Raw genomic sequence first — 18582 nt, 5'->3', positions numbered from 1 at the left:
TGTATACTTTAAAGCATGCACTAGCTATGACTGGTGTATTATTTTTTCCGATCAGATAACCAAACCACTGTATCACAAATTGTTACCATGCCAACAATTATAAATACGCTACGTTTAAGTAAATGTGGATATTGCCCATAAGTAGTACAGTAACAGGTTAAACTAATTATAACGTTGGGGGAACTGCTTATAATTATGGTGCGGACGCGAAAAATAAATTTGATTGAGATTCTTGTATCATATTATGTGTACGGCCATAAACAGTGGAGGGGTAATTCAATACCGTTCAGGGTGTAAGGTATTACGAGTCGAAATATCTAAAAACAAACCCGTTTCAAAGTTACAGCTAGTGCAGCTTTAAAGGTGGGTTTTTCACTGGTTGTCACATTAGTGTTATCAGCGGAGTTATAAGGATTACAAAGGCCTGGGTCATCCTTTTGTTCCAGGTGACATTTTTCTATAGGGCAGCCAGACAACTGGTTGTCACACCCAATATTTTAATCACAATCTAGAACTGGCCTTTAAACAAGACATAGTTTGTGACAAACTACTGGACTGTATATATCTTTAGCTAGCTATGTCACTTCGCAGTTGGATTATTTCAACTTGAACTAGTTTAGATGACTCAATCAAAATCGTTCAACAGCGAATTGAGGCTAACGTTCAGCTAACAAGTGCTGGAGGGGCGGGGGCATCTTTCAACTTCGTGGTCAGAGCACTGATCGGTTTGCAATTCAGCTCATGTAGAACTACATTATCGCTTGAGTAAAGTTGATTGAATTCTGGAAAGAGTATGGATAATGAAAGCAGTGTAAAATGTCATTAGTCCATCAAATGGAAGTTACTAACCGTAAAATACGAGATGAGACAAACATTAGTGAACTTGATAGATTCAGTACTGTGTTGTCTATCCGAGGTCCCAGCCAACAAAGACATCCCACCGTCGTTCAATACTCCAACCATACAAACAGCCTATCAAGCTTTTGAAATTTTTTTATTTCAAGTCCCTTATATCAAAACTGTTACCTTATTGTCAACAATATTTGAATATAATGACGCATTTTTTCAGACATGTAAAAAACGTTGAACCCAAGTACGTACATTTTTAAGATTTCATCATCATGTTCAAACCTTGCACGGTGATAAATGTTAATTTTTCTGCGTGTTATTTTCTAAGAGGTTAGTAAAAGTTCTCCACTGCGCCGAGTACAAGTTATCATTTTGACGATGAGTAAAGTAAATGCACTTGATTAGGCTACAGTGAATGTTATAAAAAGTGATGCAGAGAATTGTCACTTAGTAACGTTGGTAGGACTATACTACACCGACTAAGGCGACTTGCTCCGCCCTTGTTATCAAATATCTATATCAATCCGTTCAAATTCAATTTATGGTGGACAATTATTTGTCCTTAATTAACTAAATTATTTTGACACGTTAAAAACCAAGTATTGATGAGTGGTACATATATAAGTTGTTCCAACATGTGCTTTATCGAAAATCTTACACAAGCTGCAGCAATGTAATGGACTCGATTAGTCTCTTCAATTCTATGTACTAGTACTCTGCTGTCAATATTTGACGACATCAACACCTGAAAGCAAAAACAATCACTTACTCACGAATTCTTTTTTTGTCATTTATGACAATTCACAGACCAAAACACAGTATCGATAGCAATACGATACAATGATACATGTAATGTAAAACACTGGTTTCCACTGACTACTGTACATGCGCACTCTGGGATGCGCACCGAAACAAAATGGACGCGCGCGTGTTCACGAATGTCGTCTGCTACCTTTTTGTTTCTATTTCTTGATGTTCCAAGCAATAAGATATGTTAAAGATTTTCATATTTTTAAATACCAAAAATACGAAAGTACTGCGACTTGTAATATTTGATTTCAGTTTTATGGATAAATTTAAAAAAAAAGAAAATGTATTTACTTCAGTTTTATTTGGGGATGATGTAATAAAAGTTCACAATGTTCTTTTTAATACACTCTCTTCAATTCACTTCATTTTTATTGAGTTTGTTTTGTATTTGTGAGAGTGTCCTTACAATATACGGCCGTTTTAAGTTGTGTGCAAGGGTGTGGCTCACAATGATGGGGATATTACAATAGTATAAGGGCAAGTATCATAGCTAGGGGAGAGTTTTGAATGAAGCAGGGCAAACTGCGAAAAAAGGCAAGTCGTGTTTTCAAACCAAGTTTCAATGAACCTCGTCCCAATTGAATTGAGATTAACTAGAGTAATACGGAGCTTAATTCACTACTATACAGTAGAATTCAATTTACATGTGAATATCTCCAGGTGAGACGGCGGTCAATGCAAGGATTGACTTTGTTCTGATGACAAAGGTGGGTGTTTGATTGTTGTTTGACTAGTACTGTTTTGGCGATCATTTGTTGTGATACGAGGGTACGTCATCTTTTATGTTTACTGTCGCTGTGAAGACGTTAGCGATGGGACGTGACGTTTTTAAAGTACACAAGTTGTATTATACTAACTCCTTCACTTGATGTCTATTAAATGCAACATTATCTATTGTAGCTCACTGCCTTAAGGCTCATTCGAAACTGAACCTTTTCTTTTTCTCTCTTTCCATTTAGGTTTGACTGTTTTCTTTACGAGATCTGTTTCTCTGCGTTCTTCGTCTGTTTGTCCGTGTGTCTGTCTCCAAGTCTAGTCACTCTATATGTTCATGTTTATATCGCTGTATGTCGGTCTGTCTCCGTCTCCTTCTCTTACTCCACCCTCCCTCACACACACACACACACACACACACACACACACACACACACACACACACACACACTCATTCTCTCTCTCTCTCTCTCTCTCTCTCTCTCTCTCTCTCTCTCTCTCTCTCTCTCTCTCTCTCTCTCAGTTACATTGAACGTCTCTACTTTCTTTTCTCCAACATAACCTCATGGGAGTTATATCGCCCTCAACGATAATATATCTCGTTATCAATGATTGCACTGCACAACACATGGTTAAGAATGACTCAAATGATAACCCATTTTCTATCAGTAAAAAATGCAAGATGAGTCGTCGCTTAGTTGAACTCGACACTCACCTTTTTTCAAGTTCACCTTCGTATTCTTTTTTATCTTACATTTTATTTCATATATTTTAACTCCAGACACCTATCCGGGCCCCTTATTAAGCCAATTTATCCGTAAGGTCATGTGTTCTGAATAATGGCTTGATAACCGTTGACAAAGACTGAAGGATGTAGTCGAAAATGTCAGGTAACAGGTTTATTTGTTTTTTTGTTTGTTCGTTCGTTTTGTTTACTGTACAATTTTTTTTAAAAGTCGTTTATGAGCAAGTATTTGAAACTTGAATCATGGTGATGGTATTGGAAGAAATAACTCACAACTAGTTGCTATGAAGTGTCATGCTCCACTTTCTCATCATGTGCTCATAGATTTATCTCATTTATGGGTTAATTATCTGTTTGTTTATCTTGTAACATAGAAGGAGCTAAGAGAATCCCATGGTACTACGTGAATGCAATTAAGTGCGGCGTTCTCGGGGTATTTTGCACGAGTGCTTGCAGTACCAGTGTTCTCTGCGCCCGTACTTTCACGAGCGTAGTGAGTGAGTGAAAGTGCAGTAGAAAACACTGCCAGTACGAGTGCAAATATCCCTGAGTACCCAAGTACGACCCACTCTGGAACTCACGTGTCATGGGTTCTGTTACTATTACATATGTTTATCTAAAATGGCAAATTTCCATAAAGAATCATAAACATCACACATCTCGATCACGTGACTTCATGTGTATGACAGGTATAAAAGGTTCGTAGTACCAAACTCATATTGTCAATAGCCTATACACGAACGCACGAACGTCAGTAGCAGAGCAAGTCAGCAACAATTATCTAACCTAATATTTTGGTGCGCCTCAATTTAGCTCTGCCGTTGGAAAGCTATACTGCCCTCTACGACCACATGCAATATCAGTTCGTTTATAAGTATCGCCTAAACACAGTGCACCAAATAATAAATCACAATATACTTGTGAACATCCAGGGTGAGCAATGGTCTTCGTTCACATCGAACCGAGCTGGAAACGTAAGATATAACTTTGTAATTGGTATATATTCATATGTCGTGGAGAGTGACCGCTCGATTCTTCCCGTACCCTTTTTCAAGTTCACTAATTTTGTTCTTATTTTGCTTTTTCAAACTAGTATAGCTAAACTTATCTACATTTGCTCCACAGGGGTTTTATACATAGCCTCCTTTTTCAAATGAACTTAATCAGACCCTATCATTTCGATATGCATGGCCAAAGTTGCCGGTGACGTTCATGTAGTCTCGACATTAAAGTTCAGAAAATCTCTCCGCTCCGAATCAAGCTGTATAAAGCACTGTACATTTATACAATGAACGTAAAGACGAATTAGTTTAATGGTAATCTATGATAGGACACCGTCTCACCTCGTAAACTTGAAATTTTAAGTAAATTTCATCTTAAAGTCAATTGCCTTTTGTACAATGTAAACGGGAAGTGGGGAATATACTGTCCTCTACTGATGTGGGGGATACTGCATACCAAACACTGTACATATACATGTATTTCCCTTGCAATTTGATGTACCAGTAAATGGTTGAATGGACAGCAGTGGCAATACCCCCATGGGACACACATACTGAAGAACAGCGCCCTCACAGTCGATTGTGTAACGGGTAATTGCATAGAAGTTAGGTGTAAATTTGTACCTTATTCGTCACGTATTTTTTCTAACTACTATTCTTTGTCCGAATTTTACTTGTCGTCTGCTCTGTAAAGTGTAATACGTTCAACCGTTTATTAATCACCAGCCATCTCAACCTGACGCTGTAGGCACAAACACAACCTCAAGTGCAATGTTCTGTAACGTAGTATGCATATTTACTTCTAAATGTTAGTCATGATACAGTTAGTTATTTCCACACAATGCACATTTGTTAGTATTGACAGATGGGGAGCCGACTTCTGATTGACAACAAAATATTCAATTCGAGCTCGCTATTGGTCAGCACATTCAAACAGTACAATACAGGTGCAGCTGGCCACTGATGCCGCATGCTCTCTTCAACGGAGCATCACTGTAGTGAAATGGCTATACCAATGCAGACGTGTGGCAACGCAGCTCTTCCTTCATTCCTTCCAAATCTTGCAAGGTAAGGTATACGTCTAAGTAACCAATTTGGCGGCGAGACTAATGCAACTATGAACTGATATTTCATGTCAGCATGGTTCCTTTGAAGCTACGTACGTCGTGAAACACTAAACATTAGCCCCAAACAGTATGTATTACATGTTTTAGCTCCGCATGTTTGTAAGCCTTGAGTGTTCCCTAAATTTGTACGTACCTCTCACCCATTACTCTCAGCAATGTCCATTGCCCTAACCACACCAACTATACCAACCCTAAAGCTAAGCTAACAACCTTTTGTTACAATCCCTTCATATTCTGAATAAAATAATGACAAAATGTAGTGAAATTGAAAGTTAGCGAAAAAAAAGAAACTCGTATTAAAACCACGCGTTGTATTTATTAACCAATGTATATACTTTTGCCAACGTTCTCATTTGTAACGTTTTAATGCATGTGGAGAGGCGTTGCATATAGTTCAACTTGGGGCGTTACTGTGTATCGGGAAAATGACAGCGTGCACGTAGCAGAGAATTATCATAATTATTATTCGGCACCGTTTACGGCACATTACAGGAATGGGAGACAAAACAGTCAATTGAGGTGTCGTCTCATCAACACCTGGCATTTGAGATACTCCTTTCCAAATACAGTATATTTAATCAAGTTACAAACTCAAGTGTGCCGAATCCAGTTTATTAACCGAAATATACGCGGGAACCTCTGACCTCTTTCGGTGTATTTACTCCCGAGCCGGGTGACATTTCAATCGCATCACGGGGATAGGCCTGGGCATTCAAAAAAAAATAATTCCGTATGTACCTACATATGTACTTAAATCATGTCTTTCTATTTATGCTTAGTTCGTATTTAACCCCAATGGGGTGGAATGAACCGAGGGTATACGTAAAAGAAGATAAACTTTCTCAACTCCCTGATCTGAATTTGAAGTCAGACTTCGGGCTCCGAAATGGACTTACTGCGGCCTATGGTTCGTCTAGTCCGAACGATACGGATAAAGACGGTGTTATGGTGACTGAATATGTACCAGTTACAAGCTCCCAACATGTGGCTGAAATAGTTGGAAGGCAAGGTGTGTACAGACCATTGCTACTTTCGCAAATTTTGACGGCATTGGGTATACCTTCCAGTCCTCTGAACATTTCAATTGGGCCTTGAAGGCTCCGTAATTAATGTTGGAGTTAGGAAAAGTCCGATTTTTTGGCAGGTACGGCGTAATTTAGCAGAAAAGTCGCTTATTTGCGTTTACGTTACAGGAATTTTAGCGTTTGCTGTCAGTTAAACATTCGAACGACAAAAAGTACAAAACAACAGGGAAAACCCTCAATCACAGCAAACGCTACGATTATTACAACTAGTATAATCAGGGTGGGGGCTATGACGATTAGGACAACTAATTGAACTATTCACGTTTCACAATTTCTCCCTGGGAGGTCAGTATTATTTGATTATCCAAAATGAAATGAACTTCATTTATTTGTTTGTTGTTTTCATTCCATTTTCAGGTTGCAAAATCAAAGCATTGCGCTTGAGAACAAATACTTACATCAAAACTCCAGAGCGTTGGGAGAACCCAGTCTTTATGATAATCGGCCGGATTGGAGACGTTGCAAAGGCAAGAAGCGAAATCGTTAATGCATCAGAACACTTCAGTAAAATTCGGGCAGGTCACATCCCTCTTAGCAGTTCTCTTGTATCTTGTCCAGTTCCGAACACGCGAGGTATGGCTGCAATACAGGTCAGTTTACCACATTGTGTTGTCGAATTAGGCGTAGGCCGGCATGGAACAACTGTGCAACGATTGAAACATTTTTCACCCACCGCTAATGCCAGCACTTCAAGCACGGAAAAACAAGCAACCTACGACTCGAGTAAGCTCGAATTACCCGAGAACCGCACAAACATTCAATCGCAACTTCAGAACGACATGAATCAGCATATTCCAGGTTCGATCGGTTACGATGGTTGCACCAATAAATCTGGTGGCGGACACTTTGAAAATATGACCGCAAAACCTATGTACCAGCACAAAACTGCTTTCAACTCTAATGAAAAATATACATCGTACCTTTCTTTCAATGGAACTCCTCCAACAAGTGGGGTCTCTACTTTCCTCAATTATACTGACATTCCTGATCAATTGGATTCACCTTTGAACTTTAACCCTTCCCAAATCTCGCGGGATTTAGATGAGGATCGTTCCAAGTTTGAGGTTTCTCCCCCGTCTAATACCAACATATGGGGAGATCTTTCTCGAAGTGTGATGTTTACTCTTCCTGAAACCACTGTCTCTACAACATCCCCACCCTTGTCAGGTAAAACAGGCAGTGTTTATGCTACTCCAAGTGGGGATATTAGCATGGACACAGCGTCATCTACATCCCCACCAATCACAGATGAGAATTCCCCTGCCACCTCTACGTCATCAAGTCCTGGCAATTCTATTGGTTGTACAAAAATTCCTAAGAGGAGAGACTGTCTGATTTGCTACAACAGTGAAATAGTAGCCGCTCTAGTTCCGTGTGGTCACAATTTATTCTGTATGGAGTGCGCTAATCGTCTGCTGGAGAAATCCCGCCCAGTTTGCCCTGTTTGCCATCAACAAGCTACTCAGGCAATTCGTATATTGTCTTGGTAAAACAGTGAAGAGAAAGCTTCAAAATGTTATATATTTTCAAGTTTACTCGTACTGTTATAAATCTGATTTATTAAAAGTGATATATTACCAAATAAAATATTTAAGAGATTAGTCTATATATTCCAAAGAGATGTATTATCTAAATGAATATTCGAAATATAGCTCAATAGAAATCATGGAAATAACTCTTGAATTTATTTTTTAAAATAAAAATTACTTACTATAATTATTATATTCTTCTAGCTAGATTGTAATGTATTGTTTATGTATTGTAATTTACTATATTTCTGTACGTATGCGACTGCGTGTAAAAGTTATCAATTTTGATTTGATTTAGTAAACATGTATGGAACTACACAAAAGATATATATATAAAGACACCCGAGGAAGACACATTAAAATTTCACTGTAAATGCGATTCTGTATAAGGCAACTTTAAAAACAAACTTTTCGGTACGTTAAAACTTTGAATGACTTGGATACAAAATAGACTAGACTACACTACACTACACTACACTACACTACACTACACTACACTACACTACACTACACTACACACCTACGTCTGTTTTGTAGTGGAAATATGAAACCTAACTTTCTATTTTTTATGTTGAATATTTTGATTTGAATGTTCTATTTTGATATGGATTATTTATAGCCATTTATTGTATTTGTATAACATATATTTGTATATTCTATTATAGCATATTAAAGATTATATCTTTTAAATTAATAAGATTTGGCAGTTTTTTTACGTTTGAATGGTGGCTGTTAGTGACGTTGGGTTTTTATTGAGACGAGAGAGACAATGCTATCATTTTCAGCTGAGTAACTAGTAATAGGAAATAAAGAGAATAGAAGTTCCCATCGATGGTGGTGAGGTGGCATTTATGCAAGCTCGAACACTAAACACAATGGTCATTACAATTTGGCGGGAAAATTAGAAATGCGCTCTCAGTTATACACTACAGTATTTATCGCCACTTTTCTGAATAGTATTCAAATGTAAGTGTAAGAACGGTTGCCTCGTATAAGTAGTAGAGCTATTGAAAAGATGGTTTTAAACCAAAATCACACTGACTTTTACTTATCAGAAGAAACACTAATGCGAGAATCTGAGATTGAAGCCATGAAAAGTTTAATGTTACCACGAACGTCGAGTCCATGTCTTGTCAGAGTTTCATGACCTTTGACACTGGAATAATGTGTCACTACAGCAGTCATCTTTGATCATTTACCTCGAATTACATCATCCATGTCGTCCACCTTTTGTGTTCCTATAACTAACTGCAATCAGACCTCCGCTTACACCAAACATGTACATTTTTATTTACATCAAAGGAAAGCTGTTGAATATATGAATAGATGCAAATTCCCGTTTGAATAAAGTAGATTTCGTTTGAGCTTTTCCACCAATACAGCGGATTTCATGATCTGTTTACGTTATCGGCCTTACATTTATTTTTCAAGGAAAGCCTGAAAAGTAATATACTCCCTATTGTTGTCGGGAACAAAATTTTAACACAAAATGTACTCTTCATTCTGAAACTATACCAAGAATTATTTGTAACTGCGCTGCATACCCCTGAGTAACAATGACAATGACGAGACCAAATAAGTTAGTATTTGTAATCCGTGACGTGTCGTGAGGGCCAGCCAAGTACCATGAGCGAGTTCAAAATAAAATGTTTTGTGATCTTTTAGCTAAAACTACACGTCGCTGTGCTGTAACTGTGCTGCGTCTCGTCTACTACAGAGCCGACACGCTACAGCGCCAGCGACGTGGACATTTTAGCTAAACGTCAAAACGACCGCAAACCGTTTTCATCCTGAACTAGCGGTCATGATTCTGCATCATGCACTGGGTGACAGTGACGGTGTGCCGTGTGACATCGCCCTCTTATGACGAAGATGGATTGCACAACCAAATTAAAGAACCATTCGGCTACCAGCTGCAGTACAGTGATATGCGTGCATACTTTACTGGATATACAGGGTGAGCCGTGGTGAAGTGGAACTTGTTCATATGAGACTAAAGCTTATGATTGACTCTACTGAAGCGGTACTGTGTTCGATACGACGCAGTGCCGTGTAGGACCCACTCCGCTAACTCGACACTCACCTTTTGATTCGGTTATGTCATTTTTTCTATCAAATCTTGAGTAAATTATCTTTTCGTTTTTGTTTTCAACCTCTTTTCCCTTCCTTAAGCGCTTGCTCATTCTTTATTTCACCACTTCATACATTTGTACGAATCATTTAATCATAAATATATTTTGTATTTCAAATCCAATAATCAGTGCCGTATACATTAATATACAATTTGTTTGCAAATTGAATTAGATTTTTATCATTGCTGCCTCACTATCCTAGTACTTCGCTTCGTATGTATTATTCATAAATATTGGTTGAAACAGGTTATACGTATACGTGTTACAAAATTCAAAAAGAACGCAATCTATATATCGCCCTCTATCGACAATACAATGTATGGGATTGCACAACTTGTTGATCGTAAAGTAAAATATCAAACTACAGCAGTGAATATACAGGGTGAGCCGTGGCTTGGTGGGATCACTCGTACGAGACAGAAGCGTCTGAGATTTACTCCTCTCAGCGGCACAGCGCTACACAGCAGGTGTCGTTGGAGTTCCCCACCTGGCTAACTCGACACTCACCTTTTTCATTCTTTTATCTTTTCCCTCCCCTAGTTCCAGATTATTCCTGTTTCCTTTTAGTCCACAGGCTCTAAATTACATTTCTTTTTGTAATTTTCGTATTCTTTTCCATGAAAATAGTCTCAGGTTTTACACTATTAAAATGTACACCAGCTTGTTAGGTCCAAATAATTACAAAGGTTATAATTATAATGCACAAACCGTTCTATTTTAAATAGCAGTGGGCTTTTATTTTGCCATGGTCGACGATCCTCAGTTGAATGAAAAAAATCCTATACAGGTAGTTACAGTTGAGTACGCTCTCAGGATTCAGGATTCAGCCTTTGGCCGAGTCTGTTTGAGGGTGACGTCATTATACCGTATATCGCCCTCTAGCGATATCATAATCGCTCCTAGGCCTATTGCACAACTGACAGACTGCTTTCGTCATTGGCAATGTACAGTTAAATATCAAACTAGAGGCGTAAATATACAGGGTGAGCCGTAGCCTAGTGGGATTACTCGCACGAGACTAAAGCGTCTGAGATTTGCTAGCTCCTTTCAGCGACACTCACAGAGCAGTGTTGTTGGAGCACCCCCACTGGGCTAACACGACACTTACCTTTTCCATCCCCTTGCGTCATTTTACCTTTTAAATTATGTTTTCCATTTTATTTTCATCTTAAAATAGTTAATTTTCCTCTTTCGTCATATTAAAAAAAATAATTCCCCTTCCTTCAATTCGTTCGTTCGTAGTGGTCAAATAATTCACACAATACCGCCATATACAATGTAACAGTGACGCTCACCTTTAATTTATTATTTTCTTGGTTCTTTACTTTTCTCTCACTTTCATTAGCCATGTTTTCTATATAATCGTTATTAATTATTTCGTTCTTCGTGGGTTTTTTTCAAGTTTTTGCACAGAATATACAATCTTAAGAAACTGTGATCGGTGACACTAAAATGGGGTCGTTGCAGGCACGGTTCCTTTTTATTCAATTTGTACACAATACATCCAGATTGTTTGTTTTGTTGTTACTTTGTTTTTTTTAATCTACTTATGAACAATATTGACTTCTTACAAAGACACCATAATATTGTTGTTTTATCGAATTTAGTCACAATTTATAAGAGCTGATTTAGTCGAGCCAAGTCCTCTTACAGGTGACGTCGTTACTATATCGCCCTCTAGCGACATCATAATCGACTCGATTGCACAACTCACATACTACTTTCGTTATTGACAATGTACAGTGAAATATCAAACTACAGCAGTGAGTATACAGGGTGAGCCGTGGCTTGGTGGGATCACTCGTACGAGACAGAAGCGTCTGAGATTTACTCCTCTCAGCGGCACAGCGCTACACAGCAGGTGTCGTTGGAGTTCCCCACTTGGCTAACTCGACACTCACCTTTTTATGATTTCCGTTCTTTTCCCATTTCCTTTCCTGACAATTTCTTTTCCCAGATCTCTGTTACATTTATTTTATTTTTTAAACTTTTTTCTTTCCTTGATAATTCAATATTGGCTCTGCAGGTACCCTCGATAAAATTGCTGGCACTGACACTGTACACCATACATGCGAGAAACCCGATCCAGGCAACTCCTGTCAGACTTTGTGTATACTCCAATAGCACTAACGATGTTCGTATAATCTCTGTGGGTGACGTGCTATTCGGAAGGGACTACATATATATTAGAATATACACTCAAAAATGTAACGTTCCTTTCCCATAGGTATCGTCAAAGGAGGGAGTTTCATTTTGCTAATATATGTCATTTGTTTTGTTATTTAACGGTGTGCTCATTGGTCAAGAGACATAATGCAATACATTGAATGTATTCATTCGTAACTGTGAACATCGTCCTCTAACGACTAGCGACACTGTAATGTGATTGCACAACTCCAGTACAGAGTTCGTCATTCTACTGTACATTGATATAGGTGCATACATTACTGGATATACAGGGTGAGCCGTGGTGAAGTGGAACTTGTTCATATGAGACTAAAGCTTATGATTGACTCTACTGAAGCGGTACTGTGTTCGATTCGACGCAGTGCCGTGTAGGACCCACTCCACTAACTTGACACTCACCTTTTGATTATTTTTTTCAGCTTCTGTAATATTCTCATTTTCTTTTACCATATTTTCTCTATCGTCGTGGTTATTATCTATTTTGTTCTTCGTATTTTTCTCACATTTTCCACGAAATAAAATCTTGAAAAATAATGACTGTAAAGGTGTTCTTTGAGGTCACTTTTTATACCTTTAAGTTCATACAGACTACTTGCTTTAGTGTTGTTTTTATCTTTGTTTATTTGTATGTATAAAGTAGGCTTTTTGCATCGAAATCATAATTGTGTTTTGTTTCTGAATTACGTCACTATTTTCAGTACTGTACAGGATTTAGTCTGTCCGAGTCCTCTTGCAGGTGACGTCAATATATATATCGCCCTCTAATAGCGACATAAGCGACCCGATTGCACAACCGATAGACTACTTTCGTCATTCACATTTACAGTAGTGAAATATCAAATTAGAGGCGTTAATATACAGGGTGAGCCATAGCCTAGTGGGATTACTCGCACGAGACTAAAGCGTCTGAGATTTGCTAGCTCCTTTCAGCGACACTCAACGAGCAGCGTCGTTGGAGCACCCCCACTGGGCTAACACGACACTTACCTTTTCCTTTCTTTCACGCCATTTTACCTTTCAAATTAATACGTATTCCGCTTTCTTCAAGTTTCCTCTCAAACTTGTTATTTTTTTCTTCTTTCCTAGCCATATTATTTTTTTTCCAGTCTTCAATTCGTAAAGGCCAAACCCAATACGGTTAGATGTTAGATGGGTTCTTCTTTACTCTGCACTGTGTTGGTGTTTATATTACATTCACAAATTTAAACTAATACTTTTGGAGAAGTTTCTGGAGGTAAAAGAATCGTCTTCTTATATTATCTTTGTTTACATTTTACAAAATGTCAGATTTCATTGTAAGTTTATTTAATTTACAATAGATAAATTGAAATTTTCAATTTAATAATGTCAACGTGAGTCAGATGACAGTCACGTGACCAAAATGTACATCAGCTCGGCAGGTCATATTAATTACAAAGGTTATATGCACTTAGTCGTTCAGTTTTACATAACAGTGGGCTTTTGATTTGTCGTGGTCGACGATTCTCATAAGAATGACAAATTCCTATATAGTTACAGCTGACCACTAGGTGGCGGTATGATCAATCGATTATGGTACTAGATTATTTTGTCATAGTGACATTAGGTAATTTAATGAATATCTCCCAGCTGACCTGACTTACATGTCTCTTTCAACAAGAATTGATACATTGGCAGGATAGAGGAGACGAGAATGAAAAACAAACAAACCAAATGTACATTGAGTGATCAGTAAGAAAATACAAGTTACATGTATCTCCTTTTCCAAGTTTTCTGTCCACTGTGATATTGCAGCGTCAATAAATTTAGCTGTATTCCTGATACCCAGTGTGTCATTAAGTAATTTAACTTCTTCTCGACTGACAGAGTGATATATTCCGTGCTTGTAACTGTGCAATCTGATTAAAGTCCGATGCAGATATCGGCTAATCGTTCATCGCTATTTTACTTTCGTTATTTTGCCTGAATTGACTTTCTTGGTACATATGTTTACATTTTTTAGCCTGATCGCCTCCTCTACCGCCATATACAATGTAACAGTGACGCTCACCTTTAATTTATTGGTTTCTTGGTTCTTTACTTTTCTCACTTTCCTTAGCCATGTTTTCTATATAATCGTTATTAATTAGTTTGTTCTTCGTGTTTTTTTTTCAAGTTTTTGCACATAATATATTATCTTAGGAAACTGTGATCGGTGAGATTAAAGTGAGGTCGTTGCAGGCACGGTTCCTTTTTATTCCATTTGTACACACTACATCCAGAATGTTTGTTTTATTGTTACTTTGGTTTTTTATCTACTTATGAACAATATTGACTTCTTACATCGACACCATAATATTGTTGTTTTGTCGAAAGTTGGTCACAATTTATATACGGGCTCAGGATTCAGTCTCGCCAAGTCCTCTTACGGGTGACGTCATTACTATATCGCCCTCTAGCGACATCATAATCGACCCGATTGCACAACTCACATACTACTTTCGTTATTGACAATGTGCAGTGAAATATCAAACTACAGCAGTGAATATACAGGGTGAGCCGTGGCTTGGTGGGATCACTCGTACGAGACAGAAGCGTCTGAGATTTACTCCTCTCAGCGGCACAGCGCTACACAGCAGGTGTCGTTGGAGTTCCCCACCCGGCTAACTCGACACTCACCTTTTTATGATTTCCTTTCTTTTCCCATCTCCTTTCCTGACGACTTCTTTTCCCTTTTGGTATTTCATGACTATGTTACATTTATTTAATTTTTAATTTTTTTTCCTTCCTTAATAATTCAATATCAAATTGGCTCTTCAGGCACCATTAACAAACTACATGTAGATACTAATCCAGACAACTCCTATCAAACTTTGTGTATACTCCAATAGCACTAATCTCTGTGGATGACGTGTAATTAGGAAGGGACTATATATTAGAATATACAGTCAAAATGTAACGTTCCTTTCCCATAGGCATCGTCAAAGGAGGAGTTTCATTTTGCTAATATATTTCATTTTGTATTGTTAATATGTTTCATACTGTGTAATGTACCCATGGTTCAAAAAAACAATAACTCCAATAGTTATCTTTTTCGATTGCATCATATTAAATTATTAACAGGATGACGATGAACTTAATTAACTAAAGGACAACAACAACAAAAACAACAACAACAACAACAACAACAACAACACCAGGCCATTGAAGAATCAGGGACAGTGACGTGTACGATGTATCCTCATTAATTATCTGCTAAAACTACAATTGATAATATAGTCCCCTAAAAAGTACGAAAAGTCGACCCTGGCGTCATGGGTTAAACGTCTTTCAAAAAGACAAGATGGAAATAAGATGACTGTGCTCGTCTGTTGTATAGTTGCTCTGTTGCTACGTCATTTGTATTGTTATTTAACGGTGTGCTTATTGCGATATGCGATACATTGAATGTATTTATTCGTAACTGTGAACATCGCCCTCTAACGACTAGCGACACTCGTGTGATTGCACAACTCCAGTACAGAGTTCGTCATTCTACTGTACATTGATATAGGTGCATACATGACTGGATATACAGGGTGAGCCGTGGTGAAGTGGAACTTGTTCATATGAGACTAAAGCTTATGATTGACTCTACTGAAGCGGTACTGTGTTCGATACGACGCAGTGCCGTGTAGGACCCACACCGCTAACTCGACACTCACCCTTTTATTATTTTTTGGCTTGTCTAGTTTTCTCATTTTCTTTTACCATATTTTCTCTGTCGTCGTTATTATTTATTTTTGTTCTTCGTATTTTCCTCACATTTTCCACGAAAGCTGAAAGTAAGATGACGGAGTGTATTACTTAACGGAGATGGTTCATTAGTGAGAGTTGCCTTTGACATAATACAGCGCCCTCCAGAGTTCACGTATGAAACCCTATGTAACTAAGGTGTGTCATTGTTAAACAACATGTTCGTTGTCAATACGTAGGTACAATAGCTTAAATTGTCGCCGTTCACACAGGGTGAGCCGTGGCTTGGTGGGATTACTCGCACGAGACAGAAGCGTTTGAGATTTACTCCTCTCAGCGGCACAGCGCTACACAGCAGTACAGTGTCGTTGGAGTTCCCCACCTGGCTAACTCGACACTCACCTTTTCCCGTTTTTTACACCATTTTCTCGTTCAACTTATCATGTTTTTCATTTCCATTTTGTCTAAAAGTAATGTTTTTGTTCCCTTTTTGTCTTTTCTAAAAATACACGTTATATATTTTCGTTTCATAATGACTAACACGTATAAGAGTGCTTCTAACGTAGAAATCGTCAAACTATAGGTAGTTATAGGTAGTTTGGACATTCGGTTAATGTTTTAACTTGATTAGTTAGACATGCAGATATAAGACAAATCAATATTATTTTATTTCATCTTTGTTTTTGTTTCAACAATTTCTATACTTGACTGCAAGCTCACATTAAATTAATTGAGCTTACCGACCAAAAGTATCTTTTTGAGTACATCAGAGGACTCAATGGTTTAGATTATTAAGAAAATATCCGGAAAATGCATATGTGACTTACAAACATTTTTTTAGTGGTTTTCCTTTTAAATATCGCCAATTGATATACAAATATGTTGATTATAAATTAGGCAAAGCGAAAGTTCATTAGTTAGCTGAGAAGGTACAACGTAAGAATATAATGACTCAGAGCTATCGAAACTCATTGTGGTAGGTTACTGAATACATATACACAAACACACGTACACAAACAAACAAACAAACAAACAAACAAACAAACAAACACACACACACACATACATACATACATACATACATACATACATACATACATACACACACATACACATACACACATACATACATACATACATACATACACACACACATACATACATACATACATACATACATACATACATACATACATACATACATACATACATACATACATACATACATACATACATACATACATACATACATACATACATGCATGCATGCATGCATACATACATACATACATGCATGCGTACACACATATACATACATACATACATACATACATACATACATACATACATACATACATACATACATACATACATATATACATACATACACACATACACACATTCATACATACACATACATACATACATACATACATACATACATACATACATACATACATACATACATACACACATACACACATTCATACATACACACACATACATACATACATACATACATACATACATACATACATACATACACATATACATACACACATATATATACACACATATACATACATATACATACATACATACATACATACATACATACATACATACATACATACATACATACATACATACATACATACATACACACATACACACATTCATACATACACACACATACATACATACATACATACATACATACATACATACATACATACATACATACATACATACATACATACATACACATATACATACACACATATATATACACACATATACATACATATACATACATACATACATACATACATACATACATACATACATACATACATACATGACATACATACATGCATACATACATACATACATACATACATACATACATACATACATACATACATACACAATTAATTACAAATAAACACACACATAAACACACACAGTCAGACACACACAAACATACAAACACACACATAGACACAAACACACAAGACTATAAAACTCAGTGTTACCGCAATATGGCACATTTTTTAAATTTTCTCTTTTCATTGAAACACATAACACATTGACATGTTTCATCGCAAACCAATTTAATGCGAAGTAGACGATGACAAAAGATGTGAAAACACAATAATGAATAAATAAAGCCCAGTGTGACGTCACGAGATATAAGTCCTACAAGATGTTGCCATGGTTTTTTGTGTTTCCTGGCTGTTAAAGAGGATAATTATAATCCGTATTGATAGGCCTACCGTACATGAGTAGATGTAAGCACCCACTTGTATTTTATTTGCTGTCTCTTTTCTGACAGACTGGGAGATCATATAACATGTTCAATTTGTCTGTTCATGTACCATTTTACGTATTCAAAAGTTTTGCCTAATTAATTCCATGAAATAGAAGAAAAAAATATGAAATGCTGATATTAACAGAAACACGTTGATATTTACATGCACACAAGCACACCTACGTGTACGTAAGCACAAACACACCCACGCATGCGCGCTCAGTCACACGCACCCGCGCACACACACGCATACATACATACATACATACATACATACATACATACATACATACATACATACATACATACATACATACATACATACATACATACATACAAGCACACTCACACATACATACACACACACATACATACATACATACATACATACATACATAC

General features: G+C 37.2%; 1 protein-coding gene across 1 annotated transcript; it reads left to right on the top strand.

The window, feature by feature from the left end:
- The first annotated feature begins 5122 nt into the window (after window positions 1-5122).
- LOC144445870 (RNA-binding protein MEX3B-like) lies at window positions 5123-7821 on the top strand. Its single transcript, XM_078135512.1, has 3 exons — window positions 5123-5187; window positions 6026-6255; window positions 6689-7821. Exons 1-3 carry the CDS (start codon window positions 5123-5125, stop codon window positions 7819-7821), a joined length of 1428 nt encoding a protein of 475 aa, XP_077991638.1.
- Window positions 7822-18582: the final 10761 nt, after the last annotated feature.

Source organism: Glandiceps talaboti, chromosome 14 (assembly GCF_964340395.1).
Source record: "Glandiceps talaboti chromosome 14, keGlaTala1.1, whole genome shotgun sequence".
NCBI lineage: Eukaryota > Metazoa > Hemichordata > Enteropneusta > Spengelidae > Glandiceps > Glandiceps talaboti.
Note: the sequence above shows the minus strand (reverse complement) of the source record. Positions and strands in the feature narration are given on the sequence as shown.